Source organism: Pimephales promelas, chromosome 11, assembly GCF_988280905.1.
Source record: "Pimephales promelas chromosome 11, fPimPro1.hap1.1, whole genome shotgun sequence".
NCBI classification, from domain to species: Eukaryota; Metazoa; Chordata; class Actinopteri; order Cypriniformes; family Leuciscidae; genus Pimephales; species Pimephales promelas.
Window position 1 is genome coordinate 22810538 of NC_142779.1, and position 24515 is coordinate 22835052.

Sequence of the window (24515 nt, forward strand, 5' to 3'; positions counted from 1 at the left end):
AAGAAACTCGCATTTGAATTTAAATAAAGATTCATTGAATATTGTATTCTTAAATATCCATTGATGAGCATGAAAAAAAGCCTGCTCATGATGAAAGTTGTCCTAGCCCTTCTGTTCCCTCAGAGTGATGGCGGATGTAAATCGCTGAGTTCAGTCACCTGAAGGTCAGGGATTGGATCAGCAGACCGTGGTGCTATATTGACTGCAAAAGAACAGGTACTCTGACAGGCCGAGGCCTGAGTTTGCTGTGACACTGATGGCTGGTCCTCTGGAGAGTCTCTGAGTTCTGCTGCATGAGTTTGTCTTTGTGAATGACTGAACAGAGGATGCAGGGCTCCAAAGTGTGCGAGACAGAGGAAGTGCCCTTTAAAAACACATTATAGTCTCTTTTCAAAGAGTCTAAAGACTTTTACTAGACTGACTGTTGGTATCTACCTCTGTCTGTCTGTCTGTCTGTCTGTCTTTCTGTCTGTCTATATATTTATGTGTCTATCAGTCTGTCTGTCTGTCTGTCTGTCTATCTATCTATCTATCTATCTATCTATCTATCTATCTATCTATCTATCTATCTATCTGTCTGTCTGTCTGTATGTATGTCTGTTTGTCTGTCTGTCTGTCTGTCTATCTATCTATCTATCTATCTATCTGTCTGTCTGTCTGCCTGTCTGTCTATCTGTCTGTCTGTCTGTCTGTCTATCAGTCTATCTATCTATCTGTCTGTCTGTCTGCCTGTCTGTCTGTCTGTCTGTCTATCTATCTATCTATCTATCTATCTATCTATCTGTCTGTCTGTCTGTCTGTCTGTCTGTCTATCTGTCTGTCTATCAGTCAGTCTGTCTATCTATCTATCTATCTATCTATCTATCTATCTATCTATCTATCTATCTATCTATCTATCTTTCTATCTATCTATCTATCTGTCTGTCTGTATGTCTGTCTGTCTGTCTGTCTGCCTGTCTATCTGTCTATCTATCTATCTATTTATCTATCTATCTGTCTGTCTGCCTGTCTATCTATCTATCTATCTATCTATCTATCTATCTATCTATCTATCTATCTATCTATCTATCTATTTATCTATCTATCTATCTATCTATCTATCTATCTATCTATCTATCTATCTGTCTATCTGTCTATCTCTCTGTCTATTTATCTATCTATCTATCTATCTATCTATCTATCTATCTATCTATCTATCTATCTATCTATCTATCTGTCTGTCTGTCTGTCTATATATATGTCTGTCTGTCTATCTATCAGTCTGTATGTCTGTCTGTATGTCTATCTATCTATCTATCTATCTATCTATCTATCTATCTATCTATCTATCTATCTATGTCTGCCTGCCTGCCTGTCTGTCTGTTGTTCTACCATTTTATCTGTCTAGCTATTGTTTGTTCATTTTATCTATCTATCTTTCTGTCTGTATCTGTCTGCCTCTCTGCTTTTCCATCTATTATTCATTTGTTCATTCTACCAACTTTATTCTATCATTCTCTCTTCCTGTCATATGAAATCTATCTGTCTTTTTCTAACCTTTTAAGCCTTGAAGTTTGACAGCAAAAGTTTGACTTCATTTCTGACAATTAAATTGAATTGGATTAACATTTTCCACTTCTCTCTCCTTTTGTCCCCCACGATTCCCCCTTTCCTAGATTTACCCAGGGTCTGTGGAGCTCATGCAGGTCATTGAAGAGTTCATCCACATCGTCGGCCTGGGAATGAAAGACTTCCACAATGCCTACCTGATGACAGGGAACCTGGGTAAGAGAACTGCAGAACCCATCCCACCAGCCACTCGTCCTGCTGACTCTTCTCGTCAGTTCTGCGTGTCGTCAGTAATTGAGGATAAATGGTGCATGGAGGGGGGCAAACAACCACCAGTCGATAATGTTAATTAAAATCAAGCCCTTTCCACTTAATGTGCTAAATTCTAATGCAAACAGCCTTGTCTTATTTCAGCTTAAAGTGGAGACTGTGTTTGGATTCAGTTACATCTATCGCAACGTGCTTTGATTTTCATTTTTTAAAAACAACATTTTTTCCTGATTGTTCTGTTTTTTTTTTTTTTTTTTTTTCAGTTTAGGCCATTATAAGATGAAGCATGACTCATGCCTTTCCCCATAAAACTCCTGTGTCACTCAACGGATTCCAATGCTAAATGTCGGCTCACACACGAATACTGATTTCCCTTCCAGTCATTTAAACAGAATCAAAGTTAAAGAGCAAATACAAAAATAAAATAAAAAATGAGCAATTGCTTCCGGTGGTGAAGCACATTTGCTTCGTTCACAGAACATTGACCCATGTAATTGCAGAGCTCAACAAATATGAAATGATTAGATTAGGGTGACCTTCCTATTCATCTTAGAAGAGATACATACTGGAGTCTACATTGCTTGGAAATGGTGCTTATAATATGTATACCCAAATATTATTAAAAAGTTCATTCCATTGAACTAAACACCGCTACATTGTTTTATGATATAGACATTAACATTCAAAGTCTGAGAATGCAATATTTGGAGATTGCTTAGTATGGACAAAAAAGAAAATTACAGATTTCATTATCAGTTTTTAGGGGTTTGTTTGTTTGTTTGTTTTTACATTTACTGTGAATGCACACAAAGCATGTAAGCATTACGTTTAATGACTTTAACCTTCTTGACTGTATCCAAAACAGCTCATATAATATTTATTTGGACCTCCTGAGATTCAGTAACACCTTTCACTGGCCATTTAAATAAAAATAATCAAGAGTTTGAGAGCCTTGTTTTGTATCTCATTAATGGAAGTGCCATTTATATTTATTTGCCTGCTGTCACATTTATGTAACAAAAACCTTGTTTAGCAGAACAGATGTTTCGACGTTTTTTTCAAGCAAGAATGAATCTTCATCAAGCCAGTTCAGACATGACCACCACATTTGTGTGTAAGATAAAGCGCACAGCCAGAACATCGCCAATCATAATGATGCAGGAGAGCTATAAACATCTCAATGTCAGCCACTGACAAGGCAAAGTAAACCTGTGATTGAAACTTGTTCCTGTAGTCTGAAGGTGAAACTGAGTGATGTTGCATCTTACAGCTGCTGCTACAGTAACAGATGCATAAAGAGGCTTTAGCCAATCACTCAAACAACCAAGAACATTATTGAAATAAGTCTTTTCGAGACATTACGTCTCTGTTTCTGTCTGATTATTACCAGCCATTTATATGAAAAGAAATTTAAACTAACTTTGAAAAGACTTCATTCAGAAAGCATTCATAATTCCATTTCATTATGCAGCCTCAAAATCAATGTTTTTATAAAAATCGTAGTATTAACAGTATCAGCCTCATCAATGATGTTGAAACGGGGAAACATTAAAATGTTCTGTGGAACAACGTAATCTGGAAATCAAGACTAGATAAACTTGTATTACGTACATTAGTGCTTTTGGGATGGTATATACACATACGATTGTATATATACACTCTAAAAAATGCTGGGTTGTTTCAACCCAAATTTGGGTCAAATATGGACAAACCCAAATGTTGGGTTAAAAAAATGCAATAAAAAAAATATACAGTTTGAAGTGAAAGTTGAAGTTGGATTAAAATTACATATTTAACCCAACATTTGGGTTTGTCCATATTTTACCCAAATTTGGGTTCGAACAACCCATCATTGTTAGTGTGTGTGTGTGTGTGTGTTTATATATATATATATATATATATATATTGCTGTAAAAATGTTACCAAAAAATATGGTAACAATATTACACATAATATATTTGAGTAGTTAAGACTTGATTTATATCATAGCATCTACCAAATGAGCTGCAGTGTATTAGCAGCTGCAATTTCCTCACGCAGACACACTAAAATGTTCTCCTTTAATGTTAAAACGGATTCAGTCAAAGATGGAGAGACTCAAGAAGAAGTGACAACATGTAGAATACAACAGGACGTCTCTGAATGGTTAGTTGATGAATTTATGTTGCTGATGTGGAGTTAACTATCTTCAATTAGGATATTCTGTCATGATAATCTATAAATCGCTCATATATGAACTGTTGTGAGATGCACACAGAGTGACTTTCTATTGCATGTGAAAAAAAGGAAGCCAAAGTTTGAGCTGTACTCTTATACAACCACTCTTCCTCTTCTCTACATGGACTGTGTGTTCTCGGGGGCGGGGTTTATGTACATTTTAGGGTTGGTGATGTCACTAACCCGGGAGGAATGTTGTGCAGTCCCTACCAGCCGTTTGTAGTCCTTTTCTTTAAAAGCAAATATCTTCCTTTGCTTTGAACTTTGAGCATTGTAACTTTGATAATGTCGCTTATGTTCAGCAACATTACTAACTAAACACTAACTAAAGTTAGAAAAGTGAAATCATACTTTACCACCCCTTTAATTTTATCAGCTTAATTGGTTCCTCAATTCAAGCCTCAAAATTGTGTTTTCTTAAACAAAATTGGAAAATGTACTAGTGAAATGTTCTCAATATTTTCTATACAACATTGATCCACAATTTTCTTTTATAGAATATACACAATATTTTTTTTTTAATTATATCATTCATTTTTTTAATGACAATTACAAGACCCATAATTTTTTGTGTGTATACACCATCACAAAAGCACTAATGTTTAACTTGTTTATGTTCTTGATTTCCAGATTGTTATTGAATGCCATAAAACATTTTCCGCAAATGTCATATGAATTGTCATTTGTTTAATGAATTAGTTTATTTGCATATTATGTAACATTGTGTAAATTATTAACTATTTATCAATGAATATAATCTATTTTACAGACCAAAAGTCTTTAGTTAACTAATTAAATAAATTCTTCATTTCTTCAAACTTTTTCAATTTCCTTAACATTTTCAGTGAAATCAAACAACAATCTCAGCCAAAGTCTGCTCTCTTTGATTAAAAGAACAAAGCTGTGACTGTAGCCAAATGAAAATCATCCGTCATAGTAAGATATTGCAGCATCATTCCCAGCCAAATTTATGGCACGTTCTTGACACCACAATAAATACCTTCTGTCAGCACGACGCACTGTTGCGTCCGCTTTTAGCCAAATAACCTTGATTGCAGAGTCTCCTTTTTCCACGGCATGCCTTCTCGTAAGAATAAACAGTGACTTTGTATTGGTTGCAGCTCTTTAAAGCTGAAATTAGATTTTTTTAATGTGTTTAATGGACATTGATTTGCGAGCATTGATTGCCCAGATGAGTCGAGAGACCCTGTCGTCTGCTCCAATAAGTAACCTAACCTTCGCATTTAGCAGAGATTGCACCAAAATATTTGACGTGACGGTATTGGCCTGATATTGCTCGGTCGGTTCCAGTCATTAAGCTCATTAGTTACAGGTGGGCGCAGGTGCTGATGCCTCCTGGCTGGGTTCCCTGAGGACCGTTACCCACAGCGCCGTCCCACCACAGACTTGAACATCTCTGAGCGCATCCCAACTAAAGGGAACTCACACGCAGCGTGAAATGCACTGAATAAATCATAGTTGAAGGGGATGATTTTTTATAAGAGGAGCCCTTCACTGCACAACACTGCTCTTCAACTTTTTTCTTTTTTTCTTTGTCTCTTTGTTTGTTTATTTTGCTTTGTTGGTAATGCCTACTGTTTTATGTAAACCTGCATACTAGTATTCAACAATCCACAATTCAAACAGAAATGTTAAGTGTTGTTACATAAATACTGCAGAAATCATGTTAATATTATGGTAATTTGGTGCTTTTCCAAACATAGATACCTATTCGGATATCTTAGCTTAATCGTATAATTTTATTAGATATTTAATCTTATTTCATTCATTTTGAATTTATAAACAATTGAAACTCCTATAAGTAGGGATGCATGCAAATTATTAAATATGACGCTGATAACAAAAAAGTCCACCTATTTTAACTTATTACTTAAGTTCTGTCGCTGCCTTAAATGTTTAAGTATAATTAAATTGACTGTACAAGTAACTTCAAACTAAATTGTATTAAACTGACTCTGATTCTGTATTCATAACTTAAATAAAAAAAAGTAGACATTGCTTAAATTATTTTAATGAGCTCAAGACAAGTAATGTGAAAACATATATTGTCATATTGATTTGGGCATTTTTACAGTGTAATCAATGATTCTATTTTATCAAAAAAAAAATATATAAATTTGAAATAATTCTAAGTGATCCAAATGAATTTAAGCATCACAGTTTTATAATGTACAGTATTTAATAGTGTTATTAAATTAGTAAATTAGTTTTTTTTTTTTTTTTTTTTTTGAAGATTAACTTTGAAATTGGCATGTAGCCTAAAGATTTACATGTAAAAATAGGGGAAATGGTCATGCACACTTAAAGGGATACTCCACCCAAAAATAAAAATACTGTCATTATTTACTAATCCTCAAGTTGTTGCAAACCTGTGTGAGTTTCTTTCTTCTCCTGAACACAAAGATATTTTGAAGAACGATGGCACCATTGACTTCCATAGTATTTTTATACATTTTTTTTTCCTACTATGGAAGTCTTGCCAAACAACTGTTTTGTTCCAATCATTCTTCAAAATATCTTCCTTTGTGTTCAGCAGAGGAAAGAAACTCACACAGGTTTTCAAACACTTGAGGGTGAGTAAATGATGACAGGATTTTCAATTTTGGGTGCAGTGTCCCTTTAAATATCCAATATCAACTGATGCAATAATGGGGGGGGGGGGGGGGGGGGAATATATATATTTATGTAATTGTGGTATATTTTGCAACCCTACACATACATTATAATTAACTTCCATATTTCCATGGCACATAAATTAAACAGGATTTATTCAGTATAGGAGCCTGTTTGGACGTAAAGATCACTAAAGGGCCTGTGATATTTAGAGCTTAAGGTGTGAGCCGCTTCACCCACCATTTTTCAGTTCTACCCCATGTGCTCCTGTGACTAATGCCCTCCCCCATGCAGCTCCCCACACACTGCAGCTGGCAGCACTGCCAGTCTCCTGCTCCTACTCATACACACAGAAGGCTCACCTACACCTCAACAAATGAGCAATTACCTGATAATTCTCTCTTCTGCTGTGCAGACTGGTTATGCATGCCAGGCCAGTAGTTGGCGATGTCACTTTGTAAAGAAACACTACGCACCTGCATCTAACACGTCCCTGTTTACACAAATTTACGTTTTTAGTTTACACAGTGACGATATATATATATATATATATAGCGGACGAAATTAACACTATTTTAAAAACATTGTCAATTCAGATTCAATTCTGGCATTTTAATTGAGGTAGCAAACAGGATGTATCATTGAATTGGAAATTGAGGAAGTGCGAATTAAAATGAAATGATTTTTTAAAGAAATTCCTATTACTGCTTTAACTAAATTTTAATACATATTATTTTTATTTTTGAAAATGCAAACTATATAAATGTGCATTTCATTTCTATATGTTTCATATTTAAATATATTATCTTCTGATTAATGGTGAAGAACACTTAATTTCACAGAATACTGATTTTTAACTTTTGTTTATTGTCAAATGATGCCAAACAATATGTTAAAGAAACACGTGCTGCAGTTTTGATGTTCATTTTTTTTTTATTCCCAGTTCATACTATAAAAAATAATCCTGTAAGAAAACGGTAAACTACTGGCAGCTGTGGTTGCCAGCATCATACCATAAAAATATGGTGTGTTACTGTTTTTTTTTTGTTTTTTTTTTAAATTAACAGCTAAATACCGTATTGTCAGCTACAGTATAAAACTTTAATTTAACGGGTGTATGCTCTTACACAAAAACAGTAACACACCGTATAGTTACGGTATGATGATGGCAACCACAGCTGCCAGTAGTTTACCGTTTTTTACAGTACTATTTTTTACAGTGCTCAACTTATTTCAGTTGTTTAAGCTTCATTTCAGTTTAAAGAACTGGTAGGCTTAACACGTATTTTCATTGTTGTTGTTGTTTTAGTTGCAAGTATTCAGAGGCTGCCTGCGCTATCTGTGACGACAGACATTAACTTTCCAATGAAGGGACGGAAAGGGATGGTGGACTGGGCCAGAAACTCAGAAGACAAAGTTGTCATTCCCAAAGGAATATTTGTACCCCAGACAGCAGGTAATGTACTGTACATGATGTCACATCGTGGAAGTTGATGATACTGTACATCTTATGTAGTATAATAAGGCTACATTAACATTAAGGATTCAAATGAAGTGAATCAATCAAAACTAACTTTAGCTGGACAATAAATTTATTCTAGAGCTGTTGTAAAGCCAAAACAATCTGTTCCATTAATTATCACTGTAAAGCTGCTTTGAAACAATCTGTTTTGTTAAAAGTGCTATGTAAATGAAAGTGACTTGACTAGATTTCATTCAACCCGTTAACATTATTTGTTCTGTTCTGTTTTGTTCTGAAAAGTATGAATCTTAGACCCCATATGTTCAAGGAATGCGGGATTTTTGCAGAGTAGTTCATAAGTTGACAACATGTATAAATTTTAAACTATATATGGGTGATTATTAGATCCACTATATGTGAAATCTTGAAAAATAAAGCAAAAAATCAGTTAAAACGTGATAAAATTCACTCATAAATGATACACTGATACACTCATAAAACAGAATAAAAAGACATGATTGGTTTTCTTTGGTAGGCCTATAGTTCATATTAAAAAAGTGCAAAGTATAATTTCACAAAAGTCTATGTCGGGGACAAACAGTAAAGTTGAAAAATAATCACCCATATATTTCTTTGTTTTTATTATTGCAAGGCATTCTGTAATACTTAATTCTGATTGGTCAACTGTTGCATATTTCTAGACAATGACCACTATTCATTATACTAAAATTTTGCTAGTAATATTAATTATATCACTCCATACTCTCTTTCTTCTCACGTAAAAAAAATACACCCAAATCTGCATAAATAATATTTTATTTGTTTAATGTGTAGCCATTTAATATGCAAGTAGGATACAATGCGGATTCACATTGGTATTTTGATCACCCCGTAAAGAGTTTTGTGATAATGACTTTAAAATGCTATAAAATAATACAATTTTTTTGTTATTTTGGATTATCAGGGCGATATTAAAATGAATGTTTCGTAATCGCTACCATTCAATTGTGCTAAAAATTTCAAAGCGTTGACAGGGTGTGACCTGTTTAATTGGATAGCTTTAAGATTACAAGATTATATCTCAACCACTTGCCATTTGCCTGTTTTAGAGGAGACTGCACTTGGTTGACCACATCAATTCAGATGACACAGCACTCGCTGGATCCTCTCAAACAATGATACTAAAGAGAGCTAAGCAACAGTGCTCCAGACTATTTACTTAATTAGGGTGATCAGTCTTATCTGAAGTGTATCAGAGGAAAGTAATGAAGGATTGATTTAATACATAACTCACTCCAGCTCGGCTTGAGCTATAGACTAGAGGGCTGTACAGAGCTGTTTGAACCAGGATTAGCCTTTCTGTCAGCACAGAAGACATTTGATCTTAGTTATCAATAACCTTGCTAGTATAGCCTAATCTACCACTTTATTCATTATTGGCAGGAAATGTATGATGGATTAGCTGTCAGGAATACTGTTTGGCAAGAGACCTGATATTTAATGAGTATTTTGCAGGTTTAGGGGTTAATTAATTCCTGTATAGGTTTTAAAAGAAAAAAAAATACAAATCTTGTTCAATTACTTTGGATTAAAAGATTATTGCATGGAAGGGGAAGGTATAGGAGAGAATTCCTACTGTCTGTCTCACTCTGAGTTAGCGAAAAAAAAAACCCCTCCATGTTGATGAGTTGAAAGTTGAAAAGAGAGCTGAGAAAAACACACCTTTGTCTGAAGATGTTGTTTAATATGATCATATAATGTGATGAATGTATCATCTAACCTAGACTGTTTCCTGGCAGATATGGATGGATCTCCTGTATTCATTCTGGGAATGGTTCTCTACAAGACTCTTGGCCTTATGCTGCCCGCTCCACGGTAAGACTCAGTTCATCTCCGGTCATTTAGATGAAATATTACAAAGATATGATAAGGATATTATAGAGGACAGATTCCCAAACTGGGGTACGTGTACCCTAGGGACTACTTGTAAAGATTTTTGATTGATTGAACCTGTAAATCAGAAGAATGTCTTGGTTAAAATAACTAATCAGGATTCATTCTGATAGTTAAAGGAGGACTCCGGCGCAAAATGAACCTTTGGTCTAATAAAACATCGGTACCTAGTCAATCATTCTCTGAGATTTGTTTTCATGATAATCCAATGTAAAGAGCTTTATCTCTAAAAACTGTTTAGCGTATAACGCTAGTAATGGGGGCATATAATAAGTAAAAATAAATCGCCAGTTAATACCACTAACAAGGCTCAAAATAACCCCACACTAACACAGTAACATAATGAGGGTCCCTAAATGCAAAACGAAGCATTGAGAACTTCGAACCAAGAACGCCGTTCATGCAGTTCAGCTTACTTGGCACGTCGTTCGTGGTTCGACTTGTCAAGGCTGTTTTCCAAAGATGGCACCGCCTGTATAGTTGACTGTCTTTATAAAGTATCTTCTTATTAAACGGTCTGTACACTTACAAAGTTCTCAATGCTTCGTTTTGCTTGTAAGGACCCTCATTATGTTACTGTGATAGTGTGGGGCTATTTTGAGCCTTGTTAGTGGTTTTAACTAGCGATTTCTCTTTACTTATTACTGTATATGCCCCCATTTACTAGCATATACGCCAAACAGTTTTTAAAGATAAAACTCTTTACATTCGATTATCATGAAATCAAATCTCCAATCTTTTATTAGACCAAAGGTTCATTTTGCGCCGGAGTTCTCCTTTAAGTGCCTTTTTATGGAAAGGAAATGAAATAATGTGTAATGTGTGCAAGTTTTATACATTTGTGAGACCCGTAGCAGAATATGATACTTTGTGAGTCTGATATTTTCTCCCACAGTATCAATTATTTCTTTTTACTTAAAATGGGCTATATGCCCAAATTTCCATGTATTAAAGCCAGGGTAGATGATTTGTCCCAGAGACACTTTGTGTTATACTGGTTGAAATTCTCTTCATATCCTGATAGCAATGACTAAGTTAAGTTGTCTAATGTATTTATATTTATTGATATCTTCTGCTGAAGTCGTAGGACCAATGATCACCCAATCATTGCATTCGGACCAATACGATGCAATGATACGATGTCCTATCTGCGTGTCAAATTGTGTATTTCCATACCACCGCACACCTGCTCGTACAGAATACCCCATATTAAATTGGTTTTATTTATGTATTTATTTATTCATTTATCTATTAAATTCATTTGATTTCATTTAATTAGTATAGCTTCTTGCCATGTGCATGCTGTTTTGTACTGTGTATGGTAACCAGTCACTTTTAATTATGGGTGAAATGCTGAAGGTGTCTTCTGTTTTTTTAGCAAATGAATTCTGTTGGATTCATGTCAGCTTTGGAATTGCCATAATTATAAGTTTCAAACCATTCATGTTTTGGTCAATCTCATCATTCCAGCTAAGACTTCTTGGCCACATGATGTCCTTTTAAGAACTTAAATGACAGCGTTCTCAACATTTATCACTCTTTCGGAACTAATGTAGTGATGTGTATTTTGCAGGATGGATTCATTTGACATCATGAGTGTTGCCATAGAAACTGAGTCTGAGGACGTAAACTGCTTAAAGTAGAATCTCTGATTTGTCATCTCGTAATTACGGCAATTCTGCCATGACGTGATTGCAGCATTATTCCACTCCTTTGGTTCGCATGCCTAGTCATTGTTTATTATGGTCTTAATAAGGTATTTATGTAAGGGATTTTTGTGAATCTGAGTTATGTGGCTAATGTATTAAAGCCTAGTGGTAAATACTGTGCAAACAAAAATAAATATTTGGGTTTTAAGATAGCTGTTCCTTCAAATTCCTTCTGATTTTCCTCTAGTCCTAAAACAGAAGCAGGTATAACAGACTATAGTGTTTTCTCTCCCAGACATACCTCAGAATGAAAATTCTTGGTTATCCTCGGAGTCCGTCTTGAAGTTCTGGATCAAAACCTTCTGTTCCATTTGAGGACTTCTGCTTAAACCTCCGGAGACACATGCAGGACAGAACAGACCTTTCCTGGTGTGGCTCTGAGCTGTCAATCAAATCTCAGTAAACCTGAGGATGATTCCTCCATGGAATTTCCACTGACAGGGAGAGAGTTGGTGGAAGAACAGAGAGAAAGGGCGTTCCACTGTTCTTGAGCTCTGTTGGATTCACTGAAGCCAGTAGGGAGATCAGAACAAACAGTGGAAGATAACAGAAGAGAAGTGTTAAAATAAACAAACAAAAACAATGCAACATGGCTGAGGGATTTGTAAAGACGGATCACGCCGTTGAACATTTAATCACAAGACAAAATACTGTGATGATCATACTATGAGAATCAACAGCGCATAAACACTTAAATGGATACTTGGTTTTAGTGATTTAGATGCAAACAGTTACAGAACATCTCATTTGAAAGTGATAGTTCATCAAAAAAGTAACAATCTGGTATAAATATCTTCTCTTTTTATGCCAGTAGACAAAGCGTCTAAGCTGTTCCTTTCCATATAATGATAGTAAATTAGGCTTTCCAGTTAAGATTTTCAATGAATTTAAGTTTCAGTCAGTCATATAGCTCCAAAAGACTTAAATTGTAGTGTGGTATGCAAATATAGTTATATAGACATAAGTTAATTAGTTTTTTTTTTTTTTTTTTTGTATAGTCTTAACGCCTGGTCACCGTTTACTTTCATTATATGGTTAAAGTAGTTGTATGCAAGAAATTTATTTCAATTAATCATACATTTTCCCTGATATGTCATTAGACATTAAGAAATCATGTTCATTTCAAATACTTATATCACTGACAACAGTAGTCCGGCCAGATTATTGTCATTTTATAAAGTAAAGTTGCAGCCCTCAACTGATTGTTGATGTTGTCATGTTGTGTTTTGTTCTGATGCTCCACCCTCCACCGATCTAACAATCTCGGAGTCAGTAGTGTTGCGGCATTCGGGTTGCCAGCTCTGTTCTAGTTACCACAGCTGAAGCTACAAACATGTCGGAATCGGATAAAAAAAAATGTCTAACACTGTGTCCTAACTACACGCGATGCCACGGCACACGATAAAAGGTATCTTTTCCATGTTAATCAGAGTTTTTTGTCCTAACCAGATGCGACGGCGACACACAACGTTTCTAATTTAGAACGGTTCCTATTTCTGCGACGTCGTGGCTGACAGATCCACCCACACAGAGATCTCATTGGATGGAAGTTCTACGTGTCATGAATATTTAATCATCAAACATGGAAGTTCCGAAGTTTGTCGAAGTTCAAAGGCATTACATCACTGTGCCACAAGCGATAACAGATAATTTACCTCAGATTTTGAAACCATATAATATAGCGTTCAAAATGAATTCTATGCAAACCTACAACTTTACTTCATAACAAAATTAGTCAATGAGTATATTTTGTTAATGTTTTGATTTTTAATAATATTATTTCTTGATTTGATTATGTCCTTACCCATTTCCAATGCGAGTGCGGACCAGCAGTGCGCTTTCACAGAGAGACTCCGCCCACATGCTGTTCTGAATGGCTGTGATTTTTGATTGACGTGTGCCGTCTCACAGTTGTGTCATGTATAGTGTGGACAGACACACTTGCTGTCGCTGGAATTTTATCACATCGCGTGTAGTTAGGACACGGTGTAACATTGTGAAAACCAAAAAAAAAAAGCTTGATATAAATCCGAAATACTTTGTGACAATGTCCGAAGTAAATATGCCACTCTACAGTAATTTGAAAGTGATTGCAGTACCAGTTTTGGCCACAATCTTGCATACGGCTCCTTTAAAGTACCAAAAATTTAAAATGTTCTGTTAAAAAACGACTTTTTGTGATCCATGAAAGAAAGAAAGTCATATGAGTTTGGAAAGTCATGACTGAGTATGCATACATAAGACAGAATTGAAGGGCCCTTTTCAAACCTACCTTCTTTGGTCTTGGTTCGGACTTTCTGAATTTTCAGTTTGGTCCGAATCAAAATTACAGGTGTGAAACCTCCCCCAGACCATGGTTCGGACCAAACCAGCGCAGTCTCATCCCAAGACATCATATAACTGACGTCTTGGGACGTCTTTTGACCATACGTCAACATCCGCCTTTTTAGGGTACCCTTAAATGTCGGTTAGTTGACGTTATCGGATCCTAACCCTATCCCAGACCTAAACCTACCCCTAAACCTAACCAACGTTAAAGGTAAAGCGTCAGTTGTGTGACGGCCCGGGATCGTCATGTAACCGACGTTTATACCCTAAAAAGGCGGATGTTGACGTACGGTCAAAAGACGTCCCGAGACGTCAGTTATATGACTTCTTGGGATGAGACTGTGTTAACCAAACAGATGAAATTTGGTCCAATGAAAAGAGGTAGTCTCGGTCCAAATCAAACTGAACAAAGGTTTGATTCATTTCTAGTGGGAAAGCATTTAATGTATGGTTCGGACTTTCAGACCTTTTACAGGAAGTTGGTTCTCGTGTAGCCACGAAGAAAGCAGAAGATAGCAGAAAAAAATAGCCATGGGTAGATGAGGTGACACGGGTTTTAATTGAAGTATGGCTGACATATGGCATAAGAAGTTTGCTGCTCTCTCAGTATTGCTTGCAGTGTTCTCCTCCTTTCCTGCCGGCAACGATAAAATGTTCGCACAACGAGGACGTTCATTTGGCGAATTTGAACTAGCCTCGAGTATAGTTGGTGCTGTACGGTATAGTGGCAATGATATATGTCAATTATACAAACCAATTAATGTCAAGATGCAGCCCACATAGATTATTGCGACAGGATAACACAGTCTCATCCCAAGACATCATACATCTGACGCTTTTGACCAGACGTCAACATCCGCCATTTTAGGGTACCCTTAAACGTCGGTTAGATGACGATCCTGGGGCATCATCCAACTGACGCTTTACCTTTAACGTCTGTTAGGTGACAGGGTAGGTTTAGGTCTGGGGTAGGGTTAGGATCCGATAACGTCATCTAACCGACGTTTAAGGGTACCCTAAAACGGCGGATGTTGACGTATGGTCAAAAACGTTAGTTGTATGACGTCTTGGGATGAGACTGCGCTGGACAGGACGCAAATGTCATGTAAAGTTCTTTAGTGCGCACGCATGATTGCAATGTGAAACCAAACCAAAACTTACCGAATGTATAAAATGTGTCAAAACATGAACTTTGGTGCAGACTTTCATTCTTAATTTTGGATGAACTATCTCTTTAAGAGTTTCATGTTATTGCATGCCTTTCAGGCTGTGTGGACATTCATGACACCATACTAGTCCACTTCTGCTTCATTAAATCAAACCAAGAGGCTGGTTAACCATGCACAGATAATGTCTTTGATCTAATTTTAAAAGGATTCGTTTTTGCCTTTAGGATGATTTACTAACATAGAGACATTTTTTTTTGCCATGGCTAAGTCTACAGAGGTTTCCTTTTTTTCTTCTTCGGGTCAATACAAGTGCATTCTCACTACAATAATCGAAATCAAAGAGTGTGGCAGACTGTAAAATAATGTCAGAGGCATAGAACTGAAAGATCTGTCTCAGATGTGGCATCTTTGTCGATTACTTTCATAAAATTCATTTCTCACTGAGTTGTGCATCCATTTTCTGTCTTTGCTTCTTTTTAAATGGACCATGAAATCATGCCCGGCCTAAACAGTTCACGTTGACAAATGATACTCAATGAAAATTTGTTTAGTCAGAGAATGAGGGAAGCATGAAAGGAAAGAGAGATATTTTGACTTCTAAGTCTACTTGAAGTTTAACGTAAAATGTTTTTGTACTCTTGTGCTTATAATAAAAGCACTTGAATATGTCTGAAATATATACACAGCCAACAAATATTGGGTTTGATGATGAAATCAAAAAGTCTAATGATGACAAATGCCTGCTTTTCATCTGTAAGTGTTCATTTTACCCAGAGGCAATCATTAATCGAGTTAATCAAAAAACGTCTAAATAATTCAATTTGTGTTTAATATGCTGTAACTTTTCCCATCTTTAAAGTTTGATATTGAGTGGCATTTATTTATTTATTTACCCCCCAAAATCAAAGTTGTCAAACATATCAACATTTCTGGTCTCTGCTAGCAGAACATATCTCATTTGAAGTGAAACACACTCATTAAAAACACCAACAAAAACATGGAGAGATACTTCTGTGCTAAATAAGCTCGTTCCATTCAAATGCGCAGAATGAAGAGTTTAAACAAAAATCAATGCTGATGATAATGGAAGTATTGAAATGAATGAAATTAGCATTTCTCTTTCAAGCTTGAACTGACTGTTGTCTGTGATTGTGATCTAACCCACAGGAATAACACTGCTGTGAACTCAAAAGTGATTGCTGTGACTGTCCGACCAGAACCCAGGGTTACAGAAGCCCAGCTGGAGATTGAGTTAGCTCATCTAGCTAATGTAAGTACCAGTCAGATCTCAACACGCTTCACACACACAATCCAGAGAGGCTAATTGATGCCGACATGGTGGTCACATATATTCTAAAACCTCTCAGACTCTTTTGCTGTTTTATTGGTATGTTGGTTAAAAGGAGAATGTTAATTTGCCATTAATGCAATACATGCAGTCAATAAACACTTTCAAACAAGGAATTGTTGTACAGCCTCTATATCCCAAAGACCCTCCATTTATTGATGCCATCAAAAGCCTTTAAATAGGAGGTTAGAGATAACAACTTCTTTTATTTATGTCTTACATTTCCCCAAATCTATTGGCAATTTAATCAATTCCTCTTACAGATATAAACAACTGTGGATACTGTGACTGTTTAACATGAGTTTATGTCCCAATAATGCGCCTTAATGACGCCTCAATGAAAATATGAAAGTGAATGGGGTCCAAACAACAAACAACTTTGCATTCATTAAGCATCATTCATACAAAGCATGTTCATTTACAACACAGAAATATAAACATATTCAGTTCAGTTTGTGTTTTATGGTACATTTACATGACAATGATGTACTAAAAAGGGAAGAAAGAAAAAAAAAACGACAATGTTGTCAAAATGATCCCCGACCCCATCCACAAAAACAACTAAAAACACTGAATTATTTATGCCAGGCCAGTAGTTGGCGATGTCACATTGTAAAAAAAAACCACTACGCACCTGTTAAATGAAAACGTAAGACGCATGCGCATGACTTTTCTTTGTTTGGCACAAAAAAAAGACCTTTTATAGTCATAGACATTTTATAGTCATTTATAGTGTTGATGTTATTTAGCAAGTCCACAAACTCTCAAATGGTTTGGGTATGTAGAGCATTTCCTGCTTGTATGGACTGTGAACGTATGGTCCTGCAACACTAATCAAATTGATTCAAATACTCCGTTGCAATTGATGTAAAAAGCCAAAAGCTGACACAAGGCAATGAAACATATGGTCTTTTAAAGAGAAACTAGAAGACAAATCTGGGTGGATTTGGATTGAAATTGGAAGGAAATATGGTCTTCTGTTCCTCTTTAAATCACTCCAGCCAATCAAATGGGAGCTCTACAATACCTCTGACATATGTTTCAGGCTCATTAATCAACAGACAAATAGCAGTAATTAGTCCGATAATTAATTTGCCATCACCAGTTATTTCTCTCCTCATTGTGTCATCAAGATATGGCCCAGATGATTACAATGGGAGCTTTTTTTCCCATTCCTTCTTAATGTGTCTATTAAATAACATGACTTATGTTTTGAGATACTGGCTATCGTAGTGAAAATGTCTCTTTATCGGTATGTACTGTGGTATGTCTAATAGTTATGTCGCTTGTCCAATCACAGTGTGTGTGTTTTCTTGCAGGGAACAATGAATCCATTCTGTGCACTGTGGGACAGCTCTATTATGTAAGTGAAAGTCAGTTTTGAAGTCTCTGTGTGTGTGTGTGTGTGCTAGATTGTGTTCTTATTTGTGAAAATCAGCCTTTAATACAATAACTTCATGGGCAATAATAAATAGCTTGTTGAAATATTGAGCATTGTATCCATGGAAACATGTTTCTGCTGCTATCGAGGTGAAACAGTGGTTGACATTAGCAGTAATAGATTTTTGATCGTGTTATTGTCAGAGAATACATTTGATAGAAAAAATATTTTGAACTCTTGCGGTGCTGTCAGGCTCCTCTTATCTTTTCACTCTGAAGTCAACATGAAATAAGAACTGACACAATTTATTTTTATTAATCCGTGTTATCTGTCTTATTGTGCACAATTCAAGTAAACTATTTATGTGTGGTATCTTGAATCAAAATGTAATAACTTGCTTCTAAAGCAAAGCAATAAAGCTTAAAATGTTCAGATATTTTTCAACATTATTGCAATTTCACCCAGACAAGTAAAATAAAATGTTAAAAAATTGAAAATAATAATAATAATTTTGAAAATGTAAATGTTTAAAATTTTGAAAAAGTAAATGTTTAAAATTTGGAAAATTAAATGAGTTCATTATTGAGTCAAATCATCCTCATTATATGATATTCATGCTATATAATATTTTTCCTCACTGAATATCATGTTTCACAAAGATATATGGATTAAAACCTTTTTGGCCCTTGACGAGCACCGTTCGAGAGCTGTTGCGCTTCACTGTAATTTTGAAGCATTTGAAAGATCTTATACTTTTATTACTGCTTATTATTTATTATTTTATTACTTTTTTTTACTCCTAGACTTTTATTACTGAAATGCTGAAAAGTGTTTACAAGAACAATATTTCATCACAGCTCAAAAGAGAAAGAGAAGAACTGCATGTAAACATTTAGAAATGGGATGCAGAAAGTATATTAAAAATATAAACCGAGCAGCTTTATGTTTACCTCATATTAATACTGTAAGACGTATTAACATATTTCCATTAATTTCCACATTTTAAAAATGACATATCATTTTGAGATAAAAAGGCAGAAAACCATAGCGTGTGCATCTTTCTTCCTATTTTTATACAGATTTAAATAATCAAATACTAATTAGGAGATTATTGTCCTATTAGTAAATTAAATATGGAATTATTATTATTATTATTTCATGCATGAGTTTTATCACTGAGGTGTCATTCAAATGTATATTTACGGACGTTCACGTGAGAAGTAGTTACCGTCCAAACATGGCTGTAGTTACTCATTGTTTCATTGATTACTCGTACCTGTTCCTCATTTGTTTATTTGTTTATGTATATAATGCTGTTGTGTTGCTTACTCATTGTGATGGATTACTCTTTGTTGAATTCTACTCTTTTGTTTTGTTGAATAAACTTAAGCTGCTATTTTAGATCCACTTCTCCTCACCTCATCTTCATCCTCAGCCAGCCGTGAGATATATGTATATATATATATATATATATATATATATATATGAATGCATTATAAAGGTATTCATAATGTACATTATAATGCATTATATATTTTCATAAATAAATGTAACCAATATTCAAATGCAATATATTTGCAGAGTACTTGTTACATCTGAAATTGGTTGTTTGTCATGTGTTTTAATGCATTATACTTTCTAAATGTCTAACAATGAATAGATCCGTATTGTTACTGTGGTTACAATTATTAATGAGACCATACAATGCATTAAAAGGCATACTTAATGCATTAAAATATGTTTTTAATGTACTATATAAAGCCTTTAAGTAAAGTGTTTCCAGATACTTTCATTATGCAAGGATGCATTATAAACTCATCAAAAGTTAAAATATCAGCATTTACAATGTTACAAAGAATTTCGGTTTCAAATAAATGCTGTTCTTTTGAACGTTCTATTCATCAAAAAATCCACTAAATCAGATTTCTGAAGGATCATGTGACACTGAAATTCAGCTTTTTCATCACAGGAATAAATATATTTTAAAATATATAAATAAAGAAAGCTGTTATTTTACAGTTAAATCATTTATTTTGCAGATTTAAGATTTTACTTTGTAAAAAAGAAAGAAAGAGAGATTTCACATACTCTTTTTACTGCATTTTTGATTAAATAAATTCATACTAAATAATCAACCCATTCTCATCCCAAGGCGTCATATAGTGACGCTTATGACAACGTGTATCCATCCAACGCACATGGCACCCTTTAGCGTCAATAATGGCGCTTTTCCATTACCAGTACCAGCTCGACTCGCCTAGGCTCCGTTTTCCATTGCAGACAGTACCGCCACAAATAGTACCCGGTCGTCATAGCGACGCCTTTCGTTCCTCGCTGCCCCATCAAGCTCTCTCAGGATCCTCTCTTCTTCGGCAACCAAACAAAGAAAAGTCTGCACCTCCTTTGACCACGGCGTATTCTTCCAAGTTGCCATAATAATAATAGTAGTAAGTTTAGAAACTATCTCTGGCCAAACTATTTCGGCGCGTATATGATGACGCAGTGAATGGTGACGATTCTCTCTGACTAATCAGCAATCGGCATTGTTAATATGTCACATTTTAGTACCGGCTTAGTTCGCCTTAGCTTGCTCAGAACCTTGCCTGAGGTAATACCAAAAAAAGTACCCAAAAGCAGGTACAGGTACAACTTTTACACAGTGGAAATCAAACAAAGCCAAGCCGAGCCGAGTCAATTCGAGCTGGTACTGTGTAGTGAAAAAGCGCCATATGAGACACAGATATATATATGGGCCAGAAGGCGCCTCCTAGTGGTCTAACCCTAACCCTACCCCAGACCTAAACCTACCCATAACCGAAGCGTGTTATATTGACTCTAAAGGGTGCCATGTGCTTTGTCAAAAGCGTCACTATATGACGCCCTGGGATGAGAATGCGTTGAAATAATCTTCTTTCAAAAAACCCCAAACCTATGAATGGTATAGTGTACCTGCTAGTGTACCTGATACATTACATATAAGGTATAGAAACAGTGAGAAAAAAAAAACAAAAACATTTTTTTTTATTCTTTCTAGAGGACTGAGACTGTGTCCTGTGTCTTTATTGACTGTAATATCTCCCCTTACCAGGCGGTAGATAGAGCATACTGGAACTTTATTGGAACTTTAATATGTAGTTATTTTATCAAAGGCATGTAGTTTTGATGGTTCATGTATCAATCATTATTTACAGTTTATCCGAAAATGTTTGGGTTCAGGTCTTTAACCACTAAACTAATACCACCAAAGCAGCCTCTCTGTCAGTACCATGAGACATCTCTTTGTCTAGAATAACTGTTGTGTGGTGGATTTTGAGAATCTAATATCCTCTATTGTCACTTGAGCTTGTGAATACAGCTCTGAGACCCTCTTCAGAGACATCGAGTCTCGTCTTTGCTTTTCATCTGAGTCCATTTGGATTTGGCAGCCTTTCCCCCCTTTGTTCCTCAGTGTGCAATTAATAAAGCAGTGTGCAATTCTTTCGGCCAGGCTGTGTGGTGACAGGTTCTAAAGAAGGGATGTTTTTTTAGAAATGAGAGTCACACTGAAATATTTGTAGCATTAACAAGTTACTTTAGTAATTAGATTAGTAATTAGTACTGGATGTACCATGCCTTATATTTCCTGTGTCATTTGCATGGTCTTTTTTGGCTTGGAAAATGCACTAAAGAAAAACAGTGACACTTTGGGCCCTATTTTAACGATCTGAACGACCAGTGTCAAAGTGCATGGCGCACGTAACTTTGTGGGCGGGTCCCGGCGCTGTTGCTATTTTCCCGGCGGGATAAATGCCTCTTGCGCCGGGCGCAAATCAAAAAGGGGTTGGTCTGAAGTAGCTTCATTATTCATATGTGTGGGCGTAACGTGAAATAAACCAATCCGAGCGCCATCCAACATACCCTTTAAGAACAGGTGCGCATGTTGCAACCCGGTCTCATCCCAAGACGTCATATAACTGACGTTTTGGGACGTCTTTTGACCATACGTCAATATTCGCCTTTTTAGGGCCCCCTTAAACGTCGGAAGATGAGGTTATGGGATCCTAACTCTACCCCAGACCTAAACCTAACCCTAAACCTAACCCGTCACCTAACTGATGTTAAAGGTAAAGCGTCAGTTGTATGACGGCCCGGGATCGCCATCTACCGACGTTTAAGGGGGCCCTAAAAAGGCGGATATTGACGTATGGTCAAAAGACGTCCCAAGACGTCAGTTATAAGACTTTTTGGGATGAGACCGTGTTACATGTTGCATGACGGATTGTTATTATACAGCCCATTCTCACCCCCAAGGCGTCACCTAACAAACATTTGACCATGCTTCAATATTTGACGCTTTAGGCGCCCTTTAGCGTCTGTTAGATGACGCCCTAGGATCGCGTGTACCCTACCCCCACCCCAGACCTAAACCTAACCGCGTCCTCTAACTGACTCTCCTTTAGCGTCAGTTAGATGACGCCGTAGGATCGCGTCATGTAAGTGACGCTAAAGGGTGCCTAAAACCTCAAATATTGAAGCATGGTCAAAGGTGACGCCTTGGGGTGAGAATGTTGTATAGAATATTATAACGGCGGGTTTACCAGGCGTGCGGCAGGAGCGTTCACAGCCGATTAGTCCGACGTTCTTGTAAGGGCAGTGAAAGACAGAGAGGTGACGTTGTATGGGGATGGGAGAAACCCTCGCACATCAGCGCCGGTTAAACATTATAGCCTATACGTATGTTTCTTGCCACTATTGGGAAAACAGGTCTGATCCAGTACTCCAATTAGCCTTAAAAAAAATAGGTAATTCGGTTTTTTCATCTTCATGTAAACCACAATGATTTCCCTCATGTGTTAATATTTTTCCTTGTTATAATGTATTATTTGCAAAAATAAAAACTACTGCATGTGTGTTTATGAGAGAATCAGTGTATGCACGTTGTGTACCCGCTACATTATGGGCAAGCATGCGCGCTTAAAATAGCATTATGAACAACGCGCAACGTGCCACTGACTTTAGACCAGGTTTTTTCTGGTCAGTGGCGCAATTGTGTTCTGGAAGTGTAAAATAGCACCAGGGAATGTTTGCGCCGAAACACGCCTCCTTTTTGCGCCGATCCGCCCAGGGAGCGCAAGTTCATTCCCTATTTTACCGACGTGCATCTGTGGAGGGGAAAATCCCATTTTGCGCGCGTGCAAAATAGGAATGAGACATGCGTTTGTGTATAAAGTAGGGCTGTGCAAAAGTTAATTGCGATTAATCGCATCCAAAATAAAAGTCTGTTTTACATAATATATTTGAGTGTGCTGTATATAATTATTTTGTATATATAAATATCTATGCATGCATGTATATATTTAAGAATTATTTGCGCTTAAATTCTGTATATATATATAAATACATAATCTATATTCTATAAATATAAATATTTTATATAGGAATAACACATTTTCTTAAACATATAGATACATGTGTGTGTATTTATATATACAAAATAATTATATACAGCACACACAAATATACTATGTAAACACAGACTTTTATTTTGGATGCGATTAATCGCAATTAACTTTTGCACAGCCCTAGTATAAAGTCATTTGCGCCAGGTGCAAGATAGGGCCCTTTATTTTGAAAACACTCCCTTTTGAACATTCTTTTGACTATAAGTAACTTTGCAACTTCGTGTCAACTTATTCGACAACTAACCTTACCGAAAACTATAGAATAAGTACAATAAAAGTACTTAAAATATATGCACCATTTTTGCATCATACTTTTTAAAGGAGGACTCTGGCGCAAAAGGAACCTTTGGTCTAATAAAACATCGCTACCTAGTCAACCGTTCTCTGAGATTTGTTTTCATGATAATCGAATGTAAAGAGTTTTATCTCTAAAAACTGTTTAGCGTATAACGCTAGTAATGGGGGCATTGACTAAGTAAAAGAAAATCGCTAGTTTATACCACTAACAAGACTCAAAAGAGCCCCACACTAACACAGTAACATAATGAGGGTCCCTATATGCAAAGCGAAGCATTGAGAACTTTTTAAGTGTCGGATCGTTTAATAAGATGATACTTTATAATGACAGTTCACTTCGTGTATACAGACAGGAGCCATCTTAGAAAACATACTCGATAAATCAATCCCCGAATGCCGTTCATACAGTTCAGAAGTTCGCTGAACTTCATACAGTTCAGCTCTCTCAGCACGACTTTCTTGGTTTGACTTATCGAGGCTGTTTTCCAAGATGGCTCCTGTCTGTATACACGAAGTGAACTGTCTTTATAAAGTATCATCTTATTAAACGGTCTGTACACTTATAAAGTTCTCAATGCTTCGTTTTGCATGTATAGACCCTTATTATGTTACTGTGTTTGTGTGGGGCTATTTTGAGCCTTGTTAGTGGTATAAACTAGAGATTTATTTTTACTTATTATATGCCGCCATTACTAGCGCTATACGCTAAACAGTTTCTTTTGGAGATAAAACTCTTTACATTCGATTATCATGAAAAC

The 24515-nt window shown here is 36.0% G+C and overlaps 1 protein-coding gene across 4 annotated transcripts in view; it reads left to right on the forward strand.

The window, feature by feature from the left end:
- The window catches only part of adgrb3 (adhesion G protein-coupled receptor B3), a 224932-nt gene that overhangs the window by 142878 nt on the left and 57539 nt on the right, over nt 1-24515 (forward strand). For all 4 annotated transcript variants that reach the window (XM_089117199.1, XM_089117200.1, XM_089117201.1 and 1 more), the window contains 5 exons: nt 1656-1764; nt 7979-8125; nt 9931-10006; nt 16458-16560; nt 17958-18001. In XM_089117199.1, the coding sequence (XP_088973325.1) occupies nt 1656-1764; nt 7979-8125; nt 9931-10006; nt 16458-16560; nt 17958-18001 (479 nt within the window). The remainder of the gene's footprint in view (nt 1-1655; nt 1765-7978; nt 8126-9930; nt 10007-16457; nt 16561-17957; nt 18002-24515) is intronic.